The following is a 12,958-nucleotide window of genomic DNA, read 5'->3' as shown; positions in this document are numbered from 1 at the left end:
GGGAAACGCTGGAATGATGGGGGTGAGGGAAGGGAAAGAGACGAGCAACGAGGAGGAATTTTGACTGGCAATGCTCACCTTGCAAACTGCTCTTCCGACCATCAGCGCCGACAATTACATCGAAGGTAAATGCGGAGATAGGGTGGTCCCTGGGTAATAACTCCACGCGCCAGCCTACGTCTGAACAAAGGATGAGGGCATGATGAGGAACACATACCAAACTCCACTGGTTTAGCATAGAATAATGCAGTTCAGTACTGGCCCTTCGGCCCACAATATTGTGCCGAATTTATAACCTACTCCCAAATCAATCTAACCCTTTCCCCCCACATGATCTTCCATTGTTAATCATCTGTGTGTCTATCAAAGAACCTCTTCAATGTCCCCAGTGTATCTGCCTCCACCACCTCCCAGCATCGTTTTCCACGCACTTACCACTCCTCCCACCCGGTCTCACCAATCACCTAACATCTCCACCCACCACCTTATTCTGGCTTCTGCCCCCTGCCTTTCCAGTCCTGATGAAGGGTCTCAGCCCAAAGCATTGACTGTTTAATTCCTCTCCACAGATGCTGCCTGACCTGCTGAGTTCCTCCAGCATTTTGTGTATGTTGCTCTGGATTTCCAGCGTCTCAGGGTTCAAAGTAAAATTTATTATCAGAGGACATACATGTCACCATGTACAACCCTGAGAATCTTTGTCTGTGGCACCCTTAGCAAATCTGTAGAACAGTAACTGTAAACATAATCAATGAACAGCAAACTGTGCAAATGCAAATGCGAATAAATAGCAAGAAATAACAAGAACATGAAATAAGATAAAGAGTCCTTAAAGTGAGACCATTGGTTGTGGGAACACCAGAAATAGAATGAGTGTAGTTATCCCCCTTTGTTCAAGAGCGTGATGGTTGTGGGTTAGTAACTGTTCCTGAACCTGGTGGTGCGAGTCCTGGGGCTCCTGTACCTTCTACCTGATGGCAGCAGCGAGAAAAGAGCATAGCCTGGGTGGTGAGAGTCTTTGATGATGGGTGCTGCTTCCTACGGCAGTTATTTCATGTAGATGTGCTCAATGGTTGAGAGGGTTTTACCTGAGATGTACGGGCTGAATCCACTACCTGTTGCAGGATTTTCCACTCACAGACACTGGCGTTCCCATACCAGGCCATAATGCAGCCCGTCAGCACACTTTCCACTATTTCATCTATAGACGTCCGCCAAGGTTTTCAATGGCATGTCAAATCTCCTCAGTCTCCTGAGGAAGTAGAGGTGCTGTTGTGCCTTCTTTGCAATTCTGTTTATATGATGGATCGAGGACAGAACCTCTCGTGTTCCCGTTCTATTCTGCCCAGCTCTGATGAGAGGTCACTGGCCTGAATTCTGTGCCACTGGTCTGAAGTGGGTTGGAGTTCTGACAGCGACCGTGATGGGATTGGTGGGTGCGACTGATTCTCTCAAGACGCAACGGCCCTTCCCACAGCAGTTGAACTTGTGTGGGCAAACAAGGGCAGGGACAGCACAACAGAATCAAATTCCACAGAACACTGAGGACTGCTCACCAGGAATTACTGGCCAAATGCAGATAAAGGGGAATGATTAGATTGTGGCTTTTCTCTCACGCTCACTCACAAAACACCTCTGGCACTCACACACAAATACACACGCCACATATACACCCTCCCTGCACGCTCACACACACTCTTTGCACGTATAGTATTCGCACTCTGCACACTCACACACTACTTGTGCACATTAACAAACTCTCACACTCACACTCTCCTCTGCACACACTCGCACTCCCCTCTGCACTCGAACTCCCCTCTGCACACACTCGCACTCCCCTCTGCACACACTTGCACTCTCACACACAGTTGCACTCCCCTCTGCACACACTCACACACTTCTCTGCACACACTCGCACACTGACTCGTGTGAAGACTGTTCTGGAAACAGCAGGGAACTGGAAGCACGGCTCTGATCTTCGGAATGCTTTGGACAGACGGACTCCGGCATTCCAGAAATTCTCAAAATACTTTCCAGTTTGTGATTCTATTATTACCTTGTAAGAGGTTTATAATCAGGATCCTGCCAGTGACCCATGGACTCCCGGCCCATCCCTGCCCCCAGGGGTCTGCACCTATAAAATTTGCCAAAAGCCTAAATATCTTTCGACCCAAAAGGCCTGCTCAAAGCCCACCCAGGCAGGAGCACCTCTCCACCAGTGACTCTGCCACCAGGAAGGACAAGGGGATTGGAATATTACTGTCACATGTACTGACAGTGAAAAGCCTGGCTTACAAACTATTCAGACAGATCAGATCATTACACAGTGGACTGAGGTAGAAGAAGGGGACAGAGTAACAGAATGCAAAATAAAGTGTTACACTTACAGAGGAAGTGCAGTGCACGTACACAAAAAAGGTGCAACAACCTAACAAGGTAGTTTGTGAGGACAAGAGTCCATTTCATTCCAATAGGGAACACTTCTGAAACCATGGTCGAGGTGTTGCTGCCTAACCTCACTCATTGTGGTCTGTTGGTGTGTCCAGAGGTTTCATATCTGCAAGTCCGAGCCAAGGACTGGAAGTTTTAGACCCAGTACCTGTCAGTCTGAGAGCTCGGAGCAAAGACTGGTCGTTGGAGGCCCTGGGGCGACCAGTCATGGGGGTTGAAGGCCTGTCTATGTACGTGGACGGGTGGGAGGGAGGAACGGGGCTTGTCTTGCTGTTGTTGTTTTGTTGTTTGTAGCGTTCTGTGTTGTTCTGTCGAACATGGTGGACGTTATGTTGGCACCGGAGTGTGAAGCAACGCTGGCGAGTGCCCCCCCCCCCGCTCACACTTAGGTTGAGCTGGTCGTTAATGCAAACGCTGCGTTTCACTATATCACAAACATGAGACATTCTGCAGGTGCTCAAAATCCAGAGCAACACACACAAGATGCTGCGGGAACTCAGCAGGTCAGGCAGCATCTGTGAAAAAGAGTAAACAGTCGACGTTTCGGGCCGAGACCCTACATCAGGACTGAAGTCAGAGTAAGAAGGTAGGGGAAGGGAGGAAGAGGTACAGGGTGGTAGGACCTCTCTCTGACCTCTCCTCTTTCTTCCCAGTCCTGACGAAGGGTCTCAGACGGAGGCATTGACTGTTTACTCTTCCCACAGATGCTGCCTGATCCGCTGCATGTTCTGAAGTACTGTACCTGTGATATTTATTTTATTCTATTCAGAGATGCAGCACAGAACAGGCCCTTCTGCCCTTCGAGCTGTATTGCCCAACAACACAACTATTTAACTTTAGTCTAATCACAGGATAATTTACAATGACCAATTAACCTACTAACCAGTACATTCTCACAAGGGACATCGGAATTGAACTCTGAACCCTGATACCCAAAGCTGTAACAGGATCGTGCTGACTGCGACACCACCACGGCCCCCCTTGCTGTGTGGAATCAGTGCCTGTCCTGGGCTAATGCAGGCCAGAGACTGGTCTCGACCCTCAGGCGCTGTCTGCCTTGTGTTCTGAGACTCTGACGCAGGGCAGGGTATCCATTACGCCTTCTGCGCGCCGAGAGTCATTTAACACTTTCCATTTGTTCTCAGCGTATCACGAAAACAAGATGTACAAATGATTAGATGTAAATTGAGCTAATCTCAACATATCAGCCGAGCTCATAAACGGAGCTATTCAAAATACCTGCACCAGCCCACTGACATTCAGAGGAGTGCTGTTGTAGTGGAGCCGTTAGCACGATGCTGTTACAGCTTTGGGTGTCGCAATTCGCAGATCAATTCTGATGTCCTGTGTAAAAAGTTCGAAAGTCCTTCCCACGAGTGCTTGGGTTTCCTCTGGGCGCTCTGGTTTCCTCCCACAGACTGGCTGGTAGGTTAATTAGTCATTGTAAATGTCCTGTGATTAGGCTCGGGTTGAATCGGTGGGTTGATGAGTGATGCAGCTCAATGGGCCAGAAGGCCTGTTCCTCACTCTATCTCAATAAATAAGGAAAGTAAGGGATCTGCTGGAGATGAACTGGTGGTTAAAAGACTATAAGATATATACGAACTAAATCGTCTGACCCATCCAGTCTGCCCCAACATTCAAGATCAGCTCACAAACACAAACGATTGTGCAGATGCCAGAAGCCTTGCTGCCTGACTTGTAGAGATAAAGATGAAAGATTAGCTTTATTTGTTAGATGTACATCAAAACACACAGTGAAATGCGTCGTTTGTGTCAGCGGCCAACACAGTCCAAAACTGTGCTGAGGGCAGCCCGCAGATGTCTCCATGCATCTGGCACCAACATGGAATGCTCACAACCCACAAACCCTCACCTGTACATCCTTGGAGGAAACCAGAGCATGTGGAGGAAACCCACATGGTCACAGGAAGAACGTGTAGGTTTCTTACAGACAGCAGCAAGAAATGAACTCTGATCTTGCAGCTGCTCCTGTAATGTGTTGTGCTATGGTACCAGGTTGCCCAGAATTCAGAGTCCCTCCGCCCTTTTGTATGTGTTATTCAATCACTGTTGACTTTCCTTCCTTTTCTCAACCTCAGAACATAAGATCATAGGAGCAGCATCAGGCCATTCAGCCCATCGAGTTGCTCCACCATTCCACCATGGCTGATTTATTAGCCCTCTCAACTCCATTTTTCTGCCTTCTCCCTATAACCATTAACCCCCAATTAAGATCCTATCAAGTTCTGCCATAAGTGTACCCAATGACTTGTCCTCCACAGCTGTCCATGGCAATGAATTCCACAGATTCACCACCATCTGGCTAAAGAAATCCCTCCTCATCTCTGTCCCAAATGGAAACTCTCTATTCTGAGACTCTGCCCTCCGGTCCTAGACTCCCCCACCATAGGAAACATCCTAGCAAGACCTTTCAATATTCGATAGGTTTCAATGAGATCCCCCCTCATTCTTCTAAACTCCAGTGAATACAGGCCCAAAGGCATCAAATGCTCCTCATACGTTAACTCTTTTATTCCCGGGATCATTCTTATAAACCTCCTCTGGACCCTCTCCCACATCAGCACATCCTTCCGTAGATAAGAGTTCCAAAACGACTCACAATACTCTGAGTGTGGTCTGACCAATGTCTCAGCACTTCATCTTTGTCGATAATACTCTATAATGGTGGTGCAGCGACGAGCGTAAATGCTTTACAGCTTTAGTGATCGGGGTTCAATTCCCACTGCTGTCTGTAAGGAGTTTGTATGTTCTTCCCGTGACCATGTGGGTTTCCTCTGGGTGCTCTGGTTTCCTCCCACAGTCCAAAGACATGCAGGAACTGCCTTCTATAGCTGAATGGCCAGGAAGACAAAACCAGGCCTGAAGAATTTGCCATATGAAGACTCGGGGGAGGAAACACTCAGGGAGGGGATGGGGCAAGAGCATCAGGACTGATGAGGGACCATGCGAGAGAGAGAAATTATCTCACTGACCTTCTGTGTCCTGGTCTTCAGGGGGTTCCAGTAACTGCTGGAACTCCACACCAACGTGAATCTCCACCCCTAACAACAAGGCCACCTTGACAAGGATCAGTTGCAGCTGGCGGATACCTGTCAGCAGAAAAAGAGTACGCCCATTAGCAACTGGGGACATTCAGCCCATCGCTAAAGACTGGCAAATTTCTACAGATGTACTGTGGAGAGTATTAAACCATCAAGCAGCATAGCACGGTACAGGCCCTTCAGATCATGATGTTACACCAAACTTTTAACTTACTCCAAAATCCTTTCGTCCCACGTAGCTCTTCATCTTCCTGTCACCAGGTGCCTGTCTAAGAGTCTCTGAAATATGTCTAATGTATCTGCCTCTAACACCACCCCGTACATCCACCCACAAAAACTGTTACCTTTGACATACCCCCTATACTTTCCTCCAATCATCTTAAAATTATGTCCCCTTCTATAAGCCATTTGCACGCTGGGGAAAAAGTCCCTGGCTCTTCACTCAATCCATGCCTCTTATCACCCTCTACATATCTTTCAAGGCATCACACATCCTCCTTCACTCCTAAGAGGATAAAGCCTTGGCATCCTCATGAGACATGATCCCTCATCCAGGCATCATAGTAGATGGTTGACTCCCTGACTGGGGGACTGTGACGAGCAGCGTGCCACAGAATTGATGCTGGTCGATTGGAGTGCTGCGCAGATACAACAGAAGCCTTCCTGTGCAGGAGCAGCAAAGAGCTTTAAAAAGCAGGAAGCATTTCAACGGGAGCACTGCGCAGATGCCAACAGAATCGATCACGCACAGGACTGGCAAAGAGCTTTATAAAACCCAGCCTCTATAAAAGAGAGGTAGTGCCAAGCGGACCAGTCTCCGTCGGGTAGTCTGAGGCAGAGAGGCAAGGCTTTGGCTCAACAGGGCTTTGGCGAGATCAGGCAGAGGCAAAGTAAGTAGTTCATTCCTTATTTCTTATTTAAATTTTGAGAGAATAGGGGCTATGTCCACAGAGCCAGAGTTCTGTTCTGGGTGTCCGCTCTGGGATTTCCAGGAAACTCCCAGACTCCCCAGTGGCCACATCTGCACCGGGTGCAGCTCCTTAGAGACCACGTTAGGGAACTGGAGCTGCAGCTCGATGACCTTCGGCTTGTTAGGGAAAGTGAAACAGTGATAGACAGGAGCCGGGGGAGGTAGTCACCCCAAGGCTACAGGAAACAGATAAATGGGTGACTGTCAGGAGAGGGAAGGGAGAATGTCAGATAGTGGAGAGCACCCATGCGGTCGTTCCCCTCAACAATGTACACAATTTTGTTTACTGCTGGGGGAGGACGACCTGCCTGGGAGAAGCGACAATGGCATTGCCTTTGGCTCTGAACCTCAGAAGGATAGGGAACTGAAGAAGATGGCAGCATTAATAGGGGACTCTTTAGTCAGGGGGACAGACAGGCGATTCTGTGGACGTAAAAAGGAAGCACAGATGGTAGTTTGCCAGGGTCCATGATGCTTCTGAGCGCATCCACGATATCCTGAAAAGGGAGGATGAGCAACCGGAAGTCATGGTACACATCGTTACAAATGACATAGGTAGAAAAAGGGAGGAGGTCCTAAAAAAAGAATACAGGGAGTTAGGAAGGAAGCTGAAAAGCAGGACCTCAAGGGTAGTAATCCTGGGATTGCTGCCTGTACCATGTGACAGTGAGGATAGGAATAGAATGAGGTGGCAGATAGATGTGTGGCTGAAAAATTGAGCAGGGAACATGGATTCCGATTTCTGGATAATTGGGACCTCTTCTGGGGCAGGCGGGACCTGTACGAAAGAGATGGGTTGTACTTGAATCCGAGGGGGACCAAAATTCTTCTGGGCAGATTTACTAGTGCTGTTGGAAGTGGTTTAAATTAATATGGCAGGGGGATGGGAACCAGGATGATAGAGCTGAGGATGAACCGGCAGGTTTACAAGTCGATGATGGGTGTAACATGAATGTAAGGAAGGACAAGCCAGTGATTGGGTACAAATGCAGACAGAGCAAAGATTTAAATTGTACCACAGAGGCAAAATTCAAAAGGGCAAAAAATGCAGGGCCGAAGGTGCTGTTTGGAATAAGGTGGACGAATGCGTGGAACAATTAGAGATTGGTCGGTATGACATTGTGGGCATCACAGAGTCGTGGCTGAAAGAAGGTCATAGTTGGGAGTTGAACATCAAAGGATATACTTTGTACTGAAAGGACGGGCAGGAAGGCATGAAGCGATGGTGTGACTCTGTTGGTAAGAAATGGAATTACATCCTTAGAAAGAGGCGGCACAGGGCCAGAAAATGTTGAATATTTGTGGATGGAGTTAAGAAACTGCAAGGGTATGAAAAAACAGTACGGGAATCAAATATAGGACTCCAAATAGTAGACAAGATGTAGGGTTAAGATGGCAAAGGGAGCTGGAAAATACACATAATGAGAGTAATGACACTATTGCAACGGGGGACTTCAAATTGCAAGGGGATTGAGAAAATTAGGTTGGTGTCAGATCATAAGAGAGGAAATTTGTTGAATGCCTATGAGATGGGTTTTTAGAGCAGCTTGTGCTTGATCCTACTCCGGAAAAAGCTACCTTAGATAGGTTGTTGTGTAATTATCTAGATCATATTAGGGAGCTTAATGTAAAGGAACCCTTTCAAAAATCACGTATCAGTATCGCAATGGAATAAAGGGAATTACAGAGGCATGAGTGAGGAGCCTGTCCAGAAGGATTCAAGGAAGATACTGGCATGGATGATGGGAAAGCAGAGATGGCTGAAGTTTCTGGGATTAGTTGACAAAGTGAAGAATAGATATGTCCCACAGAGGAAGAAGTTCTCAAATGACAGGGATGGCAACCATGGCTGACAAAGAAAGTCAACAACTGCATAAAAGCCAAGGAAAGGGCATATAAGGTAGCAAAAGTGAGTGGAAGTTGGATGATTGGGAATCTTTTAAAATTCAACAAAAGGCAACTAAAAAATCTATAAGAAGGGAAAAGATGAACTATGAGGGCAAACCAGCCAATAATAAAAAGCAAGGTACCCAAAGTTTTTTTTCAGTTATATAAGGAGTAAAAGGGAAGTGAGAGTTGATATTGGACCACTGGAAAATGATGCTGGTGAGGTAGCAATGATCTTAATGGGTACATCTGACATCACTGTGGAAGACACTAGCAGTGTTCCAGAGGTCTGTGAGTGTCAGGGAGCAGGAGAGAGTGCCATTGTTATTACAAAGGAAAAAGTGTGAGGCAAACTCAAAGGTCTTAAGGTGGCTAAGTCACCTGAGCCAGATGGACTATATCCTAGAGTCCTGAGAGAGGTTGCTGAAGAATCACTTAATTCTGGCAGAGTCCCAGAGGACTGGAAGACTGCAAATATCACTCCACTCTAAGAAGGGAGGAAGGCAAAAAAAAGAAATTATGGGCCAGTTAGTCTAACTGCAGTGGTTGGGAAAGTGTTGGAGTCCATTATTAAGGATGAGGTTTTGAGATACTTGGAGACTAATGATAAACTAAGTCGAAGTCAGTATGGTTTCTGTGAAGGGAAATCTTTCCTGACAAATCTGTTCAAATTCTTCCAGGAAGTAACAAGCAGGGTGGACAAAGGAGAGGCAATGGATGTCAATTACCGGATTTTCACAAGGCATTTCATAAGGTGCCACACATGAGGTTGCTTAACAAGATAAAACCTTATGTCATTACAGGAAAGACACTGGCATGGATAGCGGAATGGCTGACAGGCAGAGGGCAGTAAGTGGGAACAAAAGAGGCCTTTTCTGGTTGGCTGCTGGTGACTAGTGGTGTTCCTCAGGGGTCAGTATTGGGAACGCTACTTTTCACATTGTTTGTCAATGATTTAGATGATGGAATTGATAGCTTTGTGGCAAAGTTTGCAGACGATACGAAAATAGGTGGAGGGGTAGGTATTGCTGGGAAAGCAATGGGATTGCAGCAGGACTTAGTTTGGAAGAATGGACAAAAAAGTGGCAGATGGAATACACTGCTGGGAAATGTATGATAATGCATTTTGGCAAAAGGAACAATAGTGCCGACTATTATCTAAATGGGCAGAGAATTCAAACATCGGAGGTGCTGAGAGGCTTAGGAGTCTTCATGCAAGACTCCCAGAAAGTTAATTTACAGGTTGAGTCTGTGGTAGAGGCAGCAAATGCAATGTTGGCATTTATTTCAAGGAGAACGGGGTTGAATGGGATCCAGGATCAGCCATGATGGAAAGGTGGAGCAGACTTGATGGGCTGAATGGCCTAATTTTGCTATGTCTTTTGGTCCTGTTGTTGTTTCTCATCTATATCAACGATCTCAATGATAATGTGATTAACTGGATCAGCAAATTTGCAGATGACACCAAGACTGGGGTGTCGTGGACACTCAGAAAGACGATTAGTGCACGCAGTGGAATCTGGAGCAGCTGGAAAAATGTCAGATAAGTGTGAAGTGTTGCACTTTGGGAGGTCTAACCAGGCTGGTCTTACTCAGTGAACAGCTGGGCACTGAGAAATGTAGTAGAATGAAGGGATCTGGGAATAGAGATCCATAAATCATTGAAAGTGGTGGCACAGGTAGATAGGATTGTAAAGAAAGATTTTGGCACATTGGCCATCATAAATCAACGTATCCTATTGAGTAAAGGAGTTGGGCTGTTGTGCTGAAGTTGTATAAGACATTGGTGAGGACTAAATTGGAATATTGTGTGCAGTTTTGGTCATCTACCTACAGGAGAGATGTAAATAAGATTGAAAGAGGGCAGAGAAAATTTACAAGGATGTTGCCAGGACTTGACCTGAGTTTTAGGGAAAGGCTGAATGGGTTAGGAGTTTATTCCTTAGAATTGGGAAGATAGAGGAGAAATTTGATAGAGAAAGACAAAATTATGAGGGGTATAGATAGGGTAAATGCAAGCAGGCTTTTTCTACTGAGGTTGGATGAGACTACAACTAGAGGTCATGGGTTAAAGGTGAAAGGTGAAACAGTTAAGGGGAGCATGAGGGGGATCTTCTTCACTCGAGGGTGGTGAGAGTGTGGAACGAGTTGCCAATGGAAGTGCTGGATGTGGGGTCTATTTCAACATTTAAGAGAAATTTGGATTGGGACATGGATGGGGGATAGGGAGGGTTATGGTTAAGTTGTAACTCAGTGGGAGGGTGCGACATTGAGGGAGATTTCAGAGCACACAAGGACACCAGTCTTGCAGGATATTCACTGAACCCTATTGCTAACACGACTTGTACAGTATGTGAACTCCTCCCATGTGGGATTGGCTAATCGAGTGGATAGGAATAACAATATTAACTCCAACAACAGGATGAGGCAGATTAATGGTTTGGTAGACTAGGTGAGCCGTGGGGCCTGTTTCTGTGCTGTATTGTTCTACGACTCTGTGATTCCGTCATCGTCTGCACCCTCTCTAATTCTTCCACACTCTTCCTATAATTCTGAGTGGTTGCATCATTGCCTGGAATGGAGGCTCCAACGCACAGGATTGAAAGAGGGTTGCAGGTTGCAGATTCAGCCATCTCCATCACAGACAAAACCCTCCCCACCGTCAAGGACATCTGCAAGAGGTAGAGCCTCAAGGAGGTGGCATCCATCGTCAAGTCCCTCACCATCTGGGACGTGCTTGTTCCTCATTGCTACCATCAAGGAGGAGATACAGGAGCCTGAAGATACTCCGTGTTTTAGGAACAGCTTCTTCTCCTCTGAATGGTCCATGAGCTCATGAACACTACCTTGTTATTCCTTTGTATGTATTTAATTGGTATTGGAATTGGTTTATTATTGGTACATGTACCAAGACACAGTGAAAGGCTGGTCTTGTACACTGTTCACACAGATCAGATCATCACATGGTGCACTAGGACAGAACCAGGTAAAACTATAACAGTGCAGAGTAAATTGTGACAGTTACCATGAAGGTGTGCTTCAGGTAAACAAAGTGCAAGGTCATTACAAGGTAGCTCGTGAGTTCAAGAGCTCACTTCATTGCACTAGGGAACCACCAAGTCTTATGAAAGTGGGGTAGCAGCTGTCCTTGAGGATGGTGCATCTTGCTTTCAGGCTTTTGTATCTGCTGTCTGATGGGAGAGGGTAGAGGGGAGAGGGGGGAAGAGAGAATGTCTGGGGTGGGAGGGGTCTTTGATTCTGCTGGATGCTTTAACAAGGCAATGAGAAATAGAGACAAAAAACAAAGTTAAAAATTATAATTATTGAGATTTCAACTTTGGCATAAGATTGCGGGCTGAAGGGCCTGTACTCTGCTGCTGCATTCTATTTTGATGCTTTTAACGTAGACTCTATAAATTTGGATAGGTATACAGATAGGAGGGGTATGGTCCGGGTGCAGGTCAATGGCTTGATTAATGGACAGACTACAGACTAGATGGGCTGAAGGGCCTGTTTCTGTGCTGTAGAGTTACCTGGCTCTCAAGAACATAGAAGAGTACGGCACCGGAGGGGGTGGACAGACTCCATGTGAACCAGGTCAGATAGCTGGTCTAGAGTGTGGGCTTTGGAGAGAAGGGGGTTTCAGCAAGAATGCCTCAGCACTGGCCCCTCGTTGGACAATGTGATGTAGTCCACTCAGGCAATGGAGATGGCCAATGTTTTCACTTAGAAAAGTATAGCACAGGAACAGGCCCGTCGGCCCACAATGTTGCGCTGAGCCAGTTAAATTAGGAACCAAAAGACCAAACAAACTAATCTCTTCTGCCTACACAATGCCCATATCCCTCCATTATCCTCACATTCATGTGACTATCTAAACGCCTCTTAAAAGTCTCTATGTTTCTGCCTTTACCACCACCCCAGGCAGTGCATTCCAAGCACCCACAACTCTCTGTACCAAAATTTGTTCCTCACGTCTCCTTTGAATTTTACCCCCCTCTCATATTAAATACATGCCCTCTGGTATTAGACATTTCAACCCTGGGAAAAGGATACTGTCTGTCTACGCTGTCTATGCTTCTCACAATCTTATAAACCTCTATTTGATCTCCCCTCAGCCTCCGCCACTCCAGAGAAAACAACCCAAGTTTGTTCAATCTCTCCTTATTACACATGCCCTCTAATCCAGGCTGTATCCTGGTAAACCTCTTCTGCACCCTTTCCAAAGCCTCAACATCCTTCTCACAACAGGGTGACCAGAACTGTACGCAATATTCCAAATGAGACCTAACTAGAGTTTTATAAAGCTACAACATAACTTCCTGATGTTTGAACTCACTGCCTCGACCAATAAAGGCAAGTATGCCATATGCCTTCTTAACCACCTTACTAAATTCCATGGACACAACATCTGCAGCTCTACCTTCATCACATCATAAAACACTCAATGCAAACACAAGGAATTCTGCAGATGCTGGAAATTCAGGCAACACACATCAAAGTTGCTGGTGAATGCATCAGGCCAAGCAGCATCTATAGGAAGAGGTACAGTCGACATTTCGGGCCAAGACCCTTCGTCCTGACC

General features: G+C 46.4%; 1 protein-coding gene across 3 annotated transcripts in view; it reads right to left on the bottom strand.

The window, feature by feature from the left end:
• Window positions 1-12,958, bottom strand: part of LOC134353555 (F-actin-monooxygenase MICAL2-like) — a 277,154-nt gene that overhangs the window by 170,474 nt on the left and 93,722 nt on the right. For all 3 annotated transcript variants that reach the window (XM_063061580.1, XM_063061581.1, XM_063061582.1), the window contains 2 exons: window positions 5,448-5,564; window positions 79-180 (listed from right to left, as the gene is read on the bottom strand). In XM_063061580.1, the coding sequence (XP_062917650.1) occupies window positions 79-180; window positions 5,448-5,564 (219 nt within the window). The remainder of the gene's footprint in view (window positions 1-78; window positions 181-5,447; window positions 5,565-12,958) is intronic.

Source organism: Mobula hypostoma, chromosome 11 (genome assembly GCF_963921235.1).
Source record: "Mobula hypostoma chromosome 11, sMobHyp1.1, whole genome shotgun sequence".
Taxonomy (NCBI): domain Eukaryota; kingdom Metazoa; phylum Chordata; class Chondrichthyes; order Myliobatiformes; family Myliobatidae; genus Mobula; species Mobula hypostoma.
Note: the sequence above shows the minus strand (reverse complement) of the source record. Positions and strands in the feature narration are given on the sequence as shown.